Consider the following 18,095-nt stretch of genomic DNA (forward strand, 5'->3'; position numbering starts at 1 on the left):
TCTGTATTTATATATACATATATAATATATGTATATGTCTTTCTCTATATATCTATATATATAATATATACACGACGGTAGATCTCCAGACCAGGCTTTTAAAGCTCCCTTAAGTTGGCGGGGGGAATTCGATTTTTGGCAAATTTTTTTTAGCAATTCGTTTGTTCGTCGATTGTTCGTCAATGTTCGCTATAAATAATTATTTGTTCGTTCTTTATTTTTTTTTAAATAAATTTTTAAAAATTTATTTGAAGTTAGCGGTGACTATACTCATTTTCTATCTTTTTTAATTTTTTTTCCATTTATCTTGATTTGTTTGTTAATACCCCACCAAAAATAGCGTTTGTTTGTTTGTTTTTATATTTATAATTAATTATTAAAATTTTAATTATGCCCGTTGATCTAATAGTAGTTGTGCGCATGCGCAAGTGTCTGCTCTAGGTTTAAAATTTTTTATTGTTTTCATTATTATTTATGTTTTAATTAAATTAGTAATCTTATCAAGTAATTATCAAATCCTGTTGATCATCTAGCACATCGTAAGAGTATCCAGGTATTTATCGGAGAGAAATGTCAATAAGCCACAATAAAATATGAAACGAAAGAGTCCTCAAAGAATCTTAGAAAACCACTTTTAATATTATTATTATTATCTTTATTTATTTAATATTTAATACACTCGACTAATTATTTTGTTTTATCAATATTAATTATGTATTAAAAATACTGAAAACATTTTAATGTTATTTTCATTTACTCTTTTATAATTTACCGCTCTGTTTTGTAACTTACGTGGTGTGTCACCTATTATCAAGTATTTTAACTTGCCGTTCAACTAGTATTTTTGTGTTACACAGTTGGTCTCATAAATAGTTGGTAAACCAATTACTAAATTACAAGTATCATCGAAGTCAATAATAAATAAATATAATATTGGAGCAGGTTTGTAAAATTAAACTAATAATTAATTATTTATTTAATATTAGAGTAGACTTATACAATTGAAGTTATTAATTATTCATTTGCGCAATTTTTATAAATTTATATTTTGCGTCTACATTGAGACTCAAAATAACTTAGCCTAAGAAATTTGATGAAAATTTTAATTAATATTTATTATTAAACATCATTTTATAATTAAAGATGTTTTTCTAATTTTTTTTTTTTTTTTTTTTTTTTTTTTTTTCCAAATATTAAAATTTTTTTTATTTTTCAGTTTTGAAAACAATATTTTTATACCACTTATCAAAATGGAGCTCAACTCTATAATGTTTCACCAATCGGATGTGATTCTTTCATCTAATCTCCAACATTATTTGTCCTTCATTTATATGTAAGTATATTACCATTAATTATTAGTATTATTATCAATAAGTTTTTGAACTCTGAAAATTTTTTGATCAGTACCCTGATTAAGAAAAATGATTTGCTTGATGTTGAGTGTATATCTATATATTAGTCGATTCAAATTGTTTTGAATCATTCCAAATTATTTTTGTTGATCAGGGTAACAGTTATATTTTATGATTATATTATTATATCGATTATTTTTTCTATACAGAGTTGACTAGAGAGGCTATGCAAACTGGAATCCGGGATGTAGACTCACTGAGTCACTGGTGATAATTGGTACAGTAGATAATATAAGTTGATCGTTGATGATGGACCGATCGGAAAGAGTTTTTTGGCTATTGAGACTATTATTAATTAAGAGCGTTTCGATTATGCTGGTGCGGAGAAGAAAAAGTTCTGTATCTACATTGCTATCGGTCAAATGAGATCTACAGTAACTTGGATCGTGAAAATAGTGACGGCACTGCTATTAACTATTCTATCATCGTATTCGATACCGTGTCTGATGCTGCTCTTTTCTTACACTTTTTTGCCATGTGCCATGGCAGAACTTTTTTTTTGTGACAACGGCAAACATGTCTTCATTATTTATGATGATTTGTCAAAATCGGTAATTGCTTACCATTAAATACTTTTATTTTTGAGACGACCTTTAGGAAATGATGCTTAGCCTCGTCATGTATTCTATATTCATTCTCGTTTTCTTGAAAGAGCAGTAAAATCCATTAAATGTACATAAATAATTGGTGAGTGAAATGAATAATTTATTAAATGAAAAACATGAATAAAATACGTTATTAAATAATCATATGATATTAGAGTTCGGACCGTCAATAATTTCCAGATGTTTCATCAAAAAAATAATAGTTAAAAAAAAATGCCTTTAGTTTTCCAAATTTTCAGTTAAGTATTTATAATTTTTTTCATAAATAATTCGTAAAAACAGATCAAAAATCATTATATAACTGTCAGTTTTTATTACTGAGTAGTATGACATTGAAATTCATAGGCCTCGACCATTTTTGGATATTTTGGAAAATGAATTATTTAAAGAAAAAGTTGTTTTTTGGAATATCTAGATGTATACGTTTTTATTAAAAGTTTTTTATAAATTTTTTCTGAAAAAACAACAAAATTATTATGTTTATTTGTTTCTATTGCTGAGTAGTAAATACGAATCATATTTTTTGTTAATAAAAGAATTTTGTTTTAAGTTTGATTCAGAATTACAATAACCAAGTTAGTTTTTCCATCCATCATGGCAAAATACGAGGACTCGTCAAATTACTTTAATCATCCATGGGATCCAATGACTTTGAGGCATACGTAAACATAGTTGCATTTCAACAAGGTAAATTTTAAATTGTTTATGAACCTGACATTTACAATCTAATGATAATCATATTTGTTTTAGCAAGTAAATTATATCAAGAAAAAATTTATTTTTTAATTCAACTTATAAATATTCAATTTTGACATGTATCCATTTCATAAATTTTTTTCTTTATTATAATTTATTTATTCAAAAAGAAAAAAAATTGTTTATTACATGTCTATACCAGTAAGATAAAAAAAGTCTCAGATCATTGTAATTGTTGGCTGAGGCGAAGCTGAGGCTGACAAACTTGTGATCTGAGACTTTTTGTATTTTACTGGCCTAGGTATGTAATATATATATATATATATATATATATATATATATATGTGTGTGTGTGTATATATATATATATAAGTGCGCGCGCGCGTGTGTGTGTGTGCGTGTGTGTGTGTGTGAAAATTATTAGATATCGGCTATTTTCAGACACAATTTAATTAAATCATTTAAATAGTAGGCTTATGATTTATATTTTACAGGTGCAACGCTTTTACTGGGACTTCCTTGATAGTAAAAACTATTTGACTGTCTCCGAAGCCGATGAGTTACTCCAAGCGAGCAAACTTCGGATTAATATGTAGAATGATGATATCAAAGACAATAGAAATCGTTAGATTTCTATTTAAGAGTGATATGTAGATTTCTATTCATATTTGATAGTCGTCTATTAGTGTACGGTTGACTGAAGTAGTTTCTTAATAAGTTTTTAAATCTTTTAAGTATACATATTGTCATTATAACTTTAATGTCTCATTTATTCCTTTTTTTTTAACTTAATTAGTGTAACTAGAAACCATTAGATGTCTGTCACTTCTAGTTATGTCTTGAGAAAAAAAAAGTAATTATGTAAAATTATTCTAAAAATTTAGGAAAATCTAAAATAAATCTATTAAGTTTATGAAAATTTTTACTCTTAATAAATGCAATATTTCGTTAATTAATTTTATACTGAGAAAAATAGTAATTTTTTCAACAGTTAATGGAAAAAATTTTCTTAAATTTGCTTGTTTTTTAATTACTACCCAATTCATTCATTGTTATGTATCAATTAATATGACAAGAATCACAGCTTTAAATAAAACACAAAAGACACCCAATAACTGGTGCAAACTATTTGACATTTTTTGGACAAGATTAAAACTATATGTTATTGTTTTAGAGTAAATCAGTAAAAAAAATATATGTATATATTCATATAATATGGTTTCTTATAATGGTTTTTTGCAATTTATTATCGATACAAATTTATATCAATTTACATTCTATTGTTATAATAATAATATTTACTTATATTTTAGATGATGAAAATGTCCACATTTTATATTATGCGTGACGTCAAAATTAAATCTATTGGTATAAAAAATGTCATTGATGATCAAATCATATTGTGTTGGTGATAGTTATTAAATTTTAAGACTTTAGTATAATCAATTTTTATAGTTTCTTCGTCATTGATCCTCAGCTATATTACTTGATTATTATCTATTGAAAAATGATAAGCAATATAAATAGTAATTAGTATGCGGCTAACGACAATAATTGATCAAAAAAATTAAGTTTAGTTACTTAAATTCTAACTATCATTGATTATTTTTCTAATTCTCCTTTACGTTACCACCTTAGCCACATCAATTTCAACAAAATTTTATGTTTGACATCTTTTTTTTTTCGTTAAAATTTGAAATAAACAAATGTTTGTACTGATTCTATGCTTTTTTATATTGGTCTATTCACTATGAATTTAATATTTACAATGGCTTACTTTTCAAAAAGACATGATGGTTTCGAAATATCGAGGTGATTCGACTAGTTGTAATTTCTTGAATAACATAGTTTTATAGGTCTAAACATTTATTTATTTTTTTTTTTTTCAATTAAAAATATCTTTTTTACCTTTACTGCATTTATAGAAAGTGGATCAGTTCATTAAAAATGTATTTGAAGTTTTATGAAGTACAAATAACAATGAAAAAACCTAAATTATTTACAAAAGCCCACTCAAAAGACCCCCTATAATATATATTTTACATATACATAGGTGCTCTACATAGTTAAATTTCCAGGTAAGAATAACGAGCGACTCCAAAGAATTAGATTTTTAATTATTAATAAAATTAATTTATCTTTAATAATGTAAGACACTAGATAACAATGGAAACATTAAAATATCAAAGAATGCACAATTCTTTAAAAAAAAATAATTTATGTAAAAATATTTTATTCACAATAGTCTAATTAATTATCAAGTATTTCAATCTGAAATTATTTAATTTTAAATAATTAAATACGAAATCGCATTGGTTATGGTAGCCACGTGGTTTACTTAGTAATAAATGAAATATTTTTCCAATTCAAAATTTAGCTATTTATATAGATATTGTACCTATTGTTATTGAAACTTTTATAAAAAAATTATTTTAATTGAAATTTTCAAATATTGAGTCATGCACTTGTGCAATGAAAATTAATTAATACATTAAATGTTAGACAGGAGTGTAACGACGCCTATAACTTAAACAGTTTATTCATGTAAACTTTAATGCATAATTTTAAACAAGAAGTATTCAAAATTATTAAAAATCAACTTAGTATCAGAAAGGAATGTTAGTAATTAAAAACCCTGAATGAAATTCTTAGTAGTTGATTGACAGCTAGATAATAAATTAAAATATCAATGAAGGTCTTTTTTTCTAACTGACATAATTAATGCAAAAATCTTTTACTTATTATGATCAAAATGATGTGTTTTTTTTTTTTTTTTAATACAAATTATTTTTTTACTTATGATCAAATTATCCGCTGCATAGGTTATGGTTACCACGTGGTCGTTACTTTTATATGATTATTTTCCCAGATTCAAACCAGAATAAAACAGAAATGTATCAGCATAAAAAACGAATAAAAGCAAAAGCTAATACAGTTTAATGTTCTTTATTGATTAGATCGATAAGATTTATATATGCATATAATTTTAAATTAACACTTACTAACATAATTTATAGCAGGTGATATTTATCATTTGATTGTTGTATTAGCAGCTTGTGCATGATAAAATAATCGGGATATATATTTACATCTATGGTTTTTTCATAAATGTTAACACTTAACTAATGCAAGTAAACATTTTTTCAACTATTCATTTTATTGTATTTTTCTTGAGTCTAAAATTTTCATTATACTAATTAATTTTGAGATTTTAATTCTGATCCATAATCTGAATCTAAATTTACGTCAAAATCTAAAAACTCTTGAACTTTTTCCTTATATTATTCTTTGCAGTTCCAACAGTATACCAAATAACGGAGTATAAAATGAAAATATATTAGTTAATAAAAATTTGTAATATTAATTTATATTTAATAATAAATCAATTACCTTGCATAAACGTTAGAAATTAACATTGTATTTTACAGCATTTCCAAATATTATATTCATATCATCAGCTACTTAACTAACCGTAATATACTTTTTTTGTATTATAAATGTAATTTGTAATAAAGTAACATCAGTTTCATAGTTGGCTCTTGTTGTTTTTTACTAATCCGATAAAAGTACCTCATAATTGAGTCTTATCTTACTTTTGATTTCTTCTAACATTACAGAATAGTTGGCACAAATCATTCTGTAAAATATTGAATTATTTTAGTCCTAATAAAAGACAGTTTTTTCTTTCACTTCGAAGGCTCAGATAATACTATCTCCTCTGGATCGTTCTCTATACCTCTATTATCTACAAACGATGTTCGTCGTTTATGCATGACAAATTAACTGTACAACAATTATTATTTAAATTAAAAAACAATCATGATATAGATTATTTAAATAACGACAAAAACAGTAATATTTAACTTAAAAAATAATTTTGATTGTATAAAAAAAATGATTAACAAAGACCTACGGCTTCCTGTAAATATAATAATTTAACGATTTTGTTGATGTCTAAAATGAATCAAATTTATGAATAAAAAAAAAAGAGATTTAGTATTTCTATTTATTAACTGTTTAAAAAACTTACTCATTATTTAAAAAAATGAAATTATTTATTTATTTGTTTAACATTATAAAACATTTATTTTTTCTGTTTAACATATTAATCTTGTAGTATAAAACATTTTAAAATTACGTCATAATATAATAATGATAATAATAATTTTATTTATTTTATAATCGTAAAACTTAAATAGATTTTACACTTAATGACTTTTTATTACTTTTGGCAACAACCTTAACACTAAGTTTTCATAAATGTAATTGAGCAAAAATATTAATAATAATCGAAGTATAGAGATTTCCAATATCACTTGTATCCACTTATTGCATTTTTTTAAATACTTGCTAAAGCTGCAAAAAAAGAGAAAATAAAATCTTTAATAATTCAATTACATGATTGACACTTAAAGATTATGATAATTTAAGACTAATTTTTATCCTAATACTAAGAATAGTCACGTAGTTCTTGGATTAAAACGAATGTAGTAAAAAAAAGAAAAGAAGAAGAAAAAAGTAGCAACCATTAATATAAACGAGTTTAATTCGACTATATGTTTATTAATTGAAATAGAATTTTAAAAGAAAGATTTCATTTAAATGGTAGCGAACAAAGTATGAATCAAATACTTTAATTAATATAAGTTTTTTTTTGGAGTTAGCAGTTATCTAAAAATTGGTAACCTACTTTATGACAAATAAATTATAGAAAAAAAAAACATTGATTTATTTTAAAAAAGGCTTAAACTAAGATAAGAGACCTAATACTCGATCAGGGAACTAGTACCCGATCACTCATGTATTTGTATATCTATATTTAGAACAATTTAGTAAATATAGATATACAAATATATGGAGTGATCGGGTACTAGTTCCCTAATTGAGTATTAGGTCTCTTACCTTATAAACAAAAGTAAAAAATTTATTTTTTTATGGTTTATTTGTGATAAAACAAGTTTCAAAACTTAATTAACCGTATTATTTTAATACCAATATCAAATAGTTTGAACATATCGATTCCGAGGATTTTTAACTTTTGAAATTAAAAAAATGAAATGTTTGAAGCATAAATTTGTTATTAGAAAATTTATATTAGAGTGGTAATTATGATTTAAATGTGTACTATAAAAAAGAGCTGAATTTAATTTGTCGTTATGAAATATTTTTTAGTCATAGAAACTTTAAACAGAAAAAAATAAAATTTAATACACTTATTAGTTTTTATATTGTTTTCAAAATTCAATATGAGCTGACTTTGTTAATAGTTATTTATAATTTTTATTGTGAACCGAAACAAAAAATTATTTTTAGTGTTACAATAAAAATTTCTCTTATAATATAATTGATCGAACAAATAAAAGAAAATTATAGAAATTTGAAGAAATTACCTGAAATATATAAATATATTTTTCTTTTTTACAGTGAGAATAAAGTGTAAAAAATCCCATGAGGTACAATTTTCGTGCGTTCACTAATAAATTTAGACTTTTCTAGTTGGTCATTGTAGAATCGCCAATTTCCTGTCAAGTTTCTACAATATGTGATGTAGTGAAAAGAGTTATAACCAATAACCCCTGTCAAGCTATAATTAAAAAAAAAATCATATAGAAACAAATCATTTGTATTTCAGATGTAATAAAGATGTACCAACCGATAACTAAATTTTTTTGATGAATGTGTTTCATTTAAATCCAAACACTTCGGTAATTCACCAAGTTTACATGAAGTTCCATCTTTTTCATTTACCGATTTTACGTCTAATTCAATGTAAATATATCGATTAAGTGTCGTTTTACAGGTTGTTTGTTTTTTTTGGCAGCTTGTGCAAAATTTATTATAAGCTATGCTTTTAAAATGTAATGCTTCTTGCAAACATTTAAACCCTTTTTCCATGATTAAATTATAATTTGCAGTCAAAACCGGTATATTACGTTGATAATCTTGGCAGCCGAATGATGAACATGAATTATTTTCGAATGCACTTGGTTCACTTGTAAATAATTTAATCCACAAACTATTCACGTTATCTACACAATTAATACAACGATTTACGTTTTTAGTTTTACGATTGGCAATATTCATTTGATTTTGTGTGCATTCAGTGTCTTGATAGATAGGATGTAAAATAGAAAATCGTTTAACATAGATATCTTTTTTTAATCCTGTTGACATAAAATCGGTAACAAAATTAAAAGTGGAATTTGAAGAATTGCTAACAAAATTATTAAATTCTTCATTTTGTAAACATCCATAGAAAATCAACTGAACAATACTGTCGAATGGGCACGTATTGAAAGCAAACCAGGATTCATTTTGAAAAAAGACAGGTCCGCTTTTATTACCATTTTGTAATAAAAATTCTTCTTTTTTGTTTGAAGGCGCCAAATTGTTTATTAAATTGATTTCGGGAAAACTTTTGAAGTATTTACCTTCCTTTTTAATCATTCTTAAATTTTTTTCCACAGCGGCATCGAAACTGTTTTCATTCAATGGTGAATTATTATCGGAACAATAACTGTGATCAAGATTAACTAAATTATTTAAATTCGGCTGATATAAATTTTCGTTATTTTCATTTGCGCTACAATCAATATTATCTAAAACGTTATTATTATCAATTTCAGAAGAATTAAATGACTCAGTATTAAAATTGGTGGGAATATCTTCATTGAATAAATGACAATCTGAATCTAACCAATCACAGTCGTTGTGCTTCATATCATATCCTTGTCCATTCCAATTTTCATTGAGTAAATTATCGTTAGGTTCGCAATCTTCTTTGCATAATTCGTCTTCAGGATTACTATTTATTTTATCATTTTTTTGCTTATTAGCATGGTAATTCTTAACGAATTTTAACAATTCGCGTTCAAAAATTTTGACACCACCATCAATAAGTTTAAGATGAGCTTTAACTAAGTAATCAACACGTGCAGGGAGAGAAATCATTTTACCTAATAACTCTTTCAATTCTTTAAACGCTTGCTCTATGTACGCAGAAGTTGCTCGTAAACTCGTGTAATGAATACAAACTTTCGTCCATAGCGGAAACTCTCTCACTTCTTTAAGTAATGAATCTTTAAATAGAGGTACATAAAAAGTGTTTAAATTATTAATATCATTACTACCATCAGAATGAACATTCAATGAAAAAGCGACAAGATTATTTATCCAACTTGAAATAGTAGTGTCTTTTTCTAATAAATCAGTATTGGTCTCTCGGCGTAAAGTTTCATTTTTTTCTTGATCAAACTCCATAGTTTTAATTTTGTCTTCAATATTATTAATAAAGTCTTGAGATTCATTTTTGGCAATCAATTTTTCCAACTCTGACCTTGCTGCTTTTGTAGTTATCATTTCGCCATCAAAATCAACAATAGAATCATCATATTCGGTGCCACAGACAATCAAAATTAATACAAGGATTCTTTCAAAATCTTTTAAATTATTACAATCCATCAATAATGCAACACTGTATAAGTAAAATGATTTAATTCTTGGATGAATAACCGATTTCCAACATTTCCAGCCACTTATAGCATGAATAAAATGAGCCGTATCCAATCTGATAAAAGTTTTTACAGAGTCAAGTGAAGCACCGTTTTTGACATGTTGAAAACACCTATTAACGTAATCAAATAAAGAAAAATTATTGCAAGCTAAACAGGAGGCATTTAAAAGGACACGAGATCCATCACAGACTACTTCTGTCGGAGGCGAAACTTTACTAAGCCAGTTTTCTAGTCCAAATTTGATGGTCTTAGTGTCATGAATTTCCGATAAAATTTGATAAACAGATTGTGAAGTATTACTAAAATTAATTACGATTTGGTATAAAAAAATACTACTCGTAGTTTTATTTTTGCTGTCTAGAAATTTTTTTGCAAGACCTCCTGTAGCATCAATACAAACAGAAGAATAGTGTCTGTGAAGACGCCTGTATTCGTTATAACAATGGATTTGTTGCGGTGAAACATAAAATACTGAAAAAGGCGTATCAATTACAACTTTTATAAAATTTTGATGAGCAGGATTATCGTCCTCGTTGATACGATAAATAGCTTTAATCAAATCTCTCCGATCTTCTGGCTTGACATTCAACTTTTCTTCCTTAGATTCTTTCTTTACTTGATATAAAACATTAGAATTGAATAGAACAGGACATTGAGTACTACCTGGTTTTAACAGATCTTTAGCTTGCTCCAAAATAGTTCCCTTAACTCCATTTGCATCGATCATAGTTTTAAACATTTTTCTTCGCTCGGCTTGCAGTGGCCTTGTAACTTCATCATGAACTTCAAAACGAGTATCCCGGCATCGAAAATTAATAAAAACAGAACCTTTGTCCCCAGGATTGTTTTCGATGTAACCAAAAATAGGATTATTGCACACTTTACTTTTGCACTTGCCAATAAATGTCGCATAATAATTTCCATTTTCATGAATTGTGCCTTTTTTAAATACAAAGGCACACGGTAGTTCAAACTGATGCCATAATTCAAAGGCAATAGTGTCAGTCCACACTTTCGGCTGTAACCTAGGATTTTTACAACTATTGTCTTTTTTATACATACATTCCCAAACACCTCTAGCAATTTCAACATGAAAACATGGAACATCATCCCGCTCTTTAGCATATAGTTTATTAAAATAATCCTTATCGCTATTATCATCACTGTCATCATTATCATTATTATCATTGCTGTCATTGTCATCATCATCATTATTACTATAAGTGAATTTTTTCTTAATTATTTGGGAAAAATATCCACATTCTTTTCTTGCTCTAGTCAAAATCCCCCTACGATTGTCTTTTATGTTGGTCCTAACTGCTGCAGTATTCCATTTACCCACAAATTCTGGTTCCTTGGACATTTTCGACCATACCTCAGCAGAGTATGCTGGCAAGGTATCTGAACAGAAGTAGCTCATATATCTTTTTATAACAGCTATTGAGTCCTCATCTGATACAAGCAGTGGTCTCGGCATTATTGAGTTAATGATTGATAAAACCTGAAATGAAAAGAAAAAAAAAATTAATTGACGTCCATACAGCATCAATTTATTTTTTACTTAAAATAATAATTTAAGTTAATATATTTAAGCAAATAATCCGTTTACCACAATTTAAGTTAAGTGATCAACGTAGAAAATAATATTTATTTTATTATAAATAATTATTATGTAAAAATAATTGTTATAAATAATTATTATATAATAATTATTTATAAAAGAAAGGAATTAAAATGTTTTCGTCAGCCTGATTACTATGCATCTAATAAATATTTTAATAAATAAATATTTCCTTGGATTAGATTTTAGAAATAATAGGTTGTATCACCTAATTTATCGACTGATAATAACCCAAGTGTCACACTTGCCTTTGTGACATCTATAAGATATCCCTGATAGCCAGGGTGGCGACCTGCCGCCAAGTTGGCCTTTCCATAAATTGATCGCAACTTTCCAAGAGACTTGTCGACAACTTGTAGTCAATACAGTTACAAAAGCTGAAAGTTGTCGACAACTCGTCGTCAAGTTGTTCGCAACTCATTTACACCAACTTTCTCGTCAGTAACTCTGGCTATCAGGAATCAGTTTTTAGGCAATTTTGTGCTACATCGATAAGGCACCAACATGTTGACAAAACGATCAGAAATTTATGTCACCGAAAAAATATCTACTTAAAAGACTTGACACAAATGACGACAAAAAGTGAAAAATTACAAATAGTAGCTAATAAGTCATCTAAACGACTTTTTAATTGACATAAGACAGGAAAAACAACACAAATTTTCGCTCCGGGACTAACATTTGCATGTTGTATTTACACCGAAAAAGGTGACTTTGAGACAAAAGAAAATTTGCTTTATCCTTTTAAAGACATCTTAAAGTTGGGTGTATGTTACTTGGGAATTAATTATTTCTAATAGAATTTGATTTAAATATTTAATTTTACTATGTGCAAAAAAAAAAAAAAAATTATTAATGATAATTTTTTTACTGTTTGCAAAACTAGCTACTTACCAATAAACTCCAATTAATAATTTTGCTGAACTTTTCCTTGTTGTCACTGGGAAAATTCATCTTAAAAAGGTGTTCGAATAAATAAAAAAATCTGAAATTAATAACAATAAAATAATTAATCAGTTCCCACGATGCCTAAAACGGAATTAAAACGTTCCGATCATAAAATTAAAAACGATGTAATTTTAAAGAGAAATTTTTATTTATTACTTAAAATTGGGCGCTTTCCATACATAAAAATCGCAATCAAACAATACGCAAACATAAGTTTGAATATTCTTAATGCATATCTTTATATATGCAAATAAATCCTGATTTCCCTCGTTTACAGCATCGGGCGTAAACGGCTGGGCCGATTTCGCTAATTCTTTTTTTGTTGTATCTGTTATTATCAGGTCGGCTAGTAAAATTATAAATATAAATTTCAGCTTGAAATAATTAACAATTCAATAAACTGTGACTTCTATAATAACATTTGAACTACTCCAAGAATCGCCAAGATCATAAATACTTACACATTTATAATTAAAAAATAAAATGATGTAAAAATTATTAATAGCAGTACTAATAATTAATGGTAATATACTTACATATAAATGAAGGACAAATAATGTTGGAGATTAGATGAAAGAATCACATCCGATTGGTGAAACATTATAGAGTTGAGCTCCATTTTGATAAGTGGTATAAAAATATTGTTTTCAAAACTGAAAAATAAAAAAAATTTTAATATTTGGAAAAAAAAAAAAAAAAAAAAAAAAAAAAAAATTAGAAAAACATCTTTAATTATAAAATGATGTTTAATAATAAATATTAATTAAAATTTTCATCAAATTTCTTAGGCTAAGTTATTTTGAGTCTCAATGTAGACGCAAAATATAAATTTATAAAAATTGCGCAAATGAATAATTAATAACTTCAATTGTATAAGTCTACTCTAATATTAAATAAATAATTAATTATTAGTTTAATTTTACAAACCTGCTCCAATATTATATTTATTTATTATTGACTTCGATGATACTTGTAATTTAGTAATTGGTTTACCAACTATTTATGAGACCAACTGTGTAACACAAAAATACTAGTTGAACGGCAAGTTAAAATACTTGATAATAGGTGACACACCACGTAAGTTACAAAACAGAGCGGTAAATTATAAAAGAGTAAATGAAAATAACATTAAAATGTTTTCAGTATTTTTAATACATAATTAATATTGATAAAACAAAATAATTAGTCGAGTGTATTAAATATTAAATAAATAAAGATAATAATAATAATATTAAAAGTGGTTTTCTAAGATTCTTTGAGGACTCTTTCGTTTCATATTTTATTGTGGCTTATTGACATTTCTCTCCGATAAATACCTGGATACTCTTACGATGTGCTAGATGATCAACAGGATTTGATAATTACTTGATAAGATTACTAATTTAATTAAAACATAAATAATAATGAAAACAATAAAAAATTTTAAACCTAGAGCAGACACTTGCGCATGCGCACAACTACTATTAGATCAACGGGCATAATTAAAATTTTAATAATTAATTATAAATATAAAAACAAACAAACAAACGCTATTTTTGGTGGGGTATTAACAAACAAATCAAGATAAATGGAAAAAAAATTAAAAAAGATAGAAAATGAGTATAGTCACCGCTAACTTCAAATAAATTTTTAAAAATTTATTTAAAAAAAAATAAAGAACGAACAAATAATTATTTATAGCGAACATTGACGAACAATCGACGAACAAACGAATTGCTAAAAAAAATTTGCCAAAAATCGAATTCCCCCCGCCAACTTAAGGGAGCTGGCTTTTAACTCTTTTGCCGTCAATATGACTTTCACCCACACAATAAACTCGCGATACCTTGTCGTCAATCTATATATATATATATATATACATATATATATATATATGTATATATATTAATATATGTCTACAATGTATATATAATATATATAATACCACAGTATAGATTTAATTATTATTGTATATTTATTATACTGTCCTTTTGTTTTTTATTTTTAAAAATATGATATTACCATTTTATGAGTCTAGGACATCACTGGCTGTACACTTACACACGCCCTTAATTACACGCAAACCGACCACGGGCTCTCTCGTGATTACGGATTATTGTTCTTTGGAGCACCGTGCATTCTGTCAGCAGCACCCTCCGTACCCGAGAACATGGCGTAGGTACAACATCACCGGAGAGCACGTACACACAGACAGTCTGGATTTTGATATCCTTGTAAGTGAGAGAGTAAGAGAGTAAGTAAAAAGAGAGATGACTTGTTACCAGGGCATGGTATGGACACTACTGAGAAGGATGCCAGAAAGAGAAAGAGAGAAATTCATATGTGTGTGTGAAGAGGTTAGTTGATGATAAGAGACGGGTGTTTGAGTAAGACAGAGTTATTTGAACTCTCGTGGTGGATTTCGTGAGGGCCTCGGCCTGTGCTGCCCTGTAGTTGTAACAGACGACATGCACTAGCGCCTCAATAATACTACTGACGACAATGACGACGACGGGATGCACTACGTTCAAACGTACTGTATTCAACTATGCTGCTGCACCCTATACTTGTTTTATTCTACTAAATTTGTTCGTGATATTTAAAGAGTTTCTGGGTGTTGCTGATAGATTGCAGTTTCTTGCCATCTTTAAATTTAAATTTTATCAGCTTTGATGACGGATAATAAAAGTGGATTGACATGAGAAATGATAATTCCTGGTTTTGTTTCAAAAAGAATTTTAAAAATATTTAAAAAATTTATTGGCTAATTACAAGTATCATATCGAACCCCATGCGTTATTTTTTTTTAAATGACTATCTAATGAGTGTTCATTGTCTGACATATCTAAAATTTCAGTTTTGCAGTTTTTTACGGCTTTCATCATGGCGTGTAAAAATACTGAGGTTGTACATTGGTCAATACCACTTAGATGTAATGCGTGAGCTAAAAAAGGAATTTTTCTCAGAGTTCTACCGCTCAAACCGACACTTGTGGGCACTAGATCTGATTTCAAATATGGCTCGACATCTACTGATCTGTCCTGACTTCCGTCATCTTTTAATAGACCAGTCTGTAATAGATAATTATTATTGAAAGATCTTAAATCACTAACAAAATAATTGCCACTGTAACTAATATTTACCCTCTCTAGCTCTTTTAGACAGGTATAATAAATCATTGCAATAGCATCTTCGCCTGGATGACCAATGAACTGCTTGATATCAGCACGATCAACAAAAGCTAAATCAATAGCTTCTGTTACATTGCTTGTTGTCATTATCAGCACATTCTTGTACCGTTTTATTTGATCAAGCTGAGTTAGTAATGAATTTACAACTCGTATTGAGTCGCTTGGCTCGGTACCATTTATACAAGCTTTGCGAGCATGGGCTAGCGATTCAACTTCATCGATTAGAATACAAACTAATGATTCGGGATCGTCTAAAAGTACTTTGATCTCGGTGAAAAGCTTCATCACCAGTTTACCACTCTAAGAAAATATTTTAATGATTATGAATAGTAAATAATTAGTAGCCGGGATTAATTAATAATATGAAAAATTTAAAATAAAAGTACCTCGGAAAACCATTTTGAAAATAAGCTATGACTGTTTATTTCAACTAATTCACCTCGTGAAAATCTTTGATTGAGTCTTATTGCTGCTTTTTGTGCTAATGCTTTACAAAGACTAGTTTTTCCAGTTCCAGGCGGGCCATGTAACAACACAACTTTATTCCAAGTAATGATATTGTGATTAACATTTCTATCTGCAAACATCATTGTTGTTTCGACGTATTTCAACAACTAGAATACAATACGTTTACGATTAGAATATTTAATTGCAATAATTATCACACAACATTGATTTAGGGTAAGAACAACAGTACCCAGCTTTTAACTAGTAGCTAGCCGGTCTTATACTTTAACATTGGCTCAAAATATTGTAACTGAAGTGAAACTAATTTTAAATACATTTGAATATTTAGAAAACAAATACTTTCTTATTGAATAAAATCGCGACTAGTCAGTCAGTCATATATTGACAACTAAACAGCGAACATCTTATATCTACATAAACATTCTTTTCCTTGCCTTACTTTTACCGATTGATTGTGGTGTTATTTAAAATTTGTGTTGTTATTGTAGTGTAAGTGATAAATAATTATGAGTTACTGTTAATTATAATTCGATGTCAAAGTGGGATTCGAACCCGCGTCAACATGCGTGGACTGCTGTACATAGATATAATTTAAAATGAAGCAACTGACTACTGGTCTAGAGCTGGGTCATGGTGCTCTTACTCTAATTTAAAATTATTTACATTTTCTTTGACATCTGAATCATAGCACAAATTTTCCCACAGCCCATGAAAATCTTTACAAGGTAAAATCCAGTGAGACGATACAGCCAGTTCTTCAGTATCATTTTGCATCGTTTCAGTTGCTGCTTCTTCTTCAGTCAAACGATAAATATAAAATCTCATTGATGAATAATCATGTTTATTTACTGTCTCTAGCTGTAATAAAATTTATAAATATATGTGGATACCAATAGTTATTAAAAAAAAATAATTAAAATAATTTCCATACCTTTTTACCAGTACAAGAACATATTATCGACACTACATGATTTTTAATTATTTCATTCGACCAGTTTTCAACTAAAATTACAAAATCTACTTCAATACTATCTAATTTATTTAGTTCCTCTTTTACAATGTCTTCGATTTCGCTTACTGATAATGTACTGCAATAAATAAATAAATAAATATGAGTGTGAATATAGAATATATGAGACAGCTCATATATTTTAAATAAATAAATTAAAATAATGAAATTTAAAAAAATGCGCGTTTTTCATTTATCTAAATACTCATTTTTAAATTTCTATTCTACTTTCATTTTATTTATTCATTATGAAATTTACAAAATTGACAACTGTCAGTTACATTGACAATAAATAAATAAATAAATTACAATACCTATCATTTTTTTGACAGACTTCAACGTCAAGAATACTAATCATTTTTAAAATATTATAAATGTCACAAGTTGTATAAACTATAACAATAAAATACTCTTAGTGATGGTTATGATCTAGCTTTGATCAATAACAAATTTTTAAAAAATTTATTTAATTACAGTAATAAAAATGTGTTTGTACGTCAACTTAAAATTTTTTTTTAACTGGATTTTCTGGAAGACGATTTATTTTAAAAAACAATTTTCTTGAAAACTTTTTATATATTTTTATTCAATATACATTTGTGTACAATATGTAAAAAAAAGTAGCATTTCTGCAAAAGTAAAGCCCCGCCAA

General features: G+C 27.1%; 2 protein-coding genes and 1 long non-coding RNA gene across 5 annotated transcripts in view; 1 reads left to right on the forward strand and 2 right to left on the reverse strand.

Annotated features, from left to right (window-relative positions):
• LOC103577517 (autism susceptibility gene 2 protein) overlaps positions 1–15,235 on the reverse strand; it is a 48,684-nt gene extending 33,449 nt beyond the window's left edge. For both annotated transcript variants that reach the window (XM_014444232.2, XM_014444231.2), the window contains exon 1: positions 14,798–15,235. The gene's annotated coding sequence lies outside the window, so the exon portion shown is untranslated. The remainder of the gene's footprint in view (positions 1–14,797) is intronic.
• Positions 746–3,670, forward strand: LOC128667418 (uncharacterized). 2 transcript variants are annotated; one of them, XR_008403377.1, is made up of 6 exons: positions 746–942; positions 1,217–1,333; positions 1,562–2,099; positions 2,173–2,255; positions 2,568–2,704; positions 3,208–3,670. It is a non-coding gene; the product is annotated as an uncharacterized LOC128667418 (long non-coding RNA). The 2 variants fall into 2 exon arrangements; XR_008403378.1 differs by lacking the exon at positions 2,173–2,255 and having other exon boundaries at positions 751–942.
• A 265-nt stretch (positions 15,236–15,500) lies between the features above and the next one.
• LOC103577518 (pachytene checkpoint protein 2 homolog) lies at positions 15,501–18,079 on the reverse strand. The gene is made up of 7 exons (XM_008558177.3): positions 17,918–18,079; positions 17,758–17,836; positions 17,366–17,522; positions 17,098–17,292; positions 16,353–16,580; positions 15,919–16,266; positions 15,501–15,846 (listed from the first exon to the last, which is right to left on the reverse strand). Exons 2-7 carry the CDS (start codon positions 17,799–17,801, stop codon positions 15,553–15,555), a joined length of 1,266 nt encoding a protein of 421 aa, XP_008556399.1. The 5' UTR covers positions 17,802–17,836; positions 17,918–18,079; the 3' UTR covers positions 15,501–15,552.
• Between the last annotated feature and the right edge of the window lie 16 nt (positions 18,080–18,095).

Source organism: Microplitis demolitor, chromosome 3, assembly GCF_026212275.2.
Source record: "Microplitis demolitor isolate Queensland-Clemson2020A chromosome 3, iyMicDemo2.1a, whole genome shotgun sequence".
Lineage (NCBI taxonomy): Eukaryota > Metazoa > Arthropoda > Insecta > Hymenoptera > Braconidae > Microplitis > Microplitis demolitor.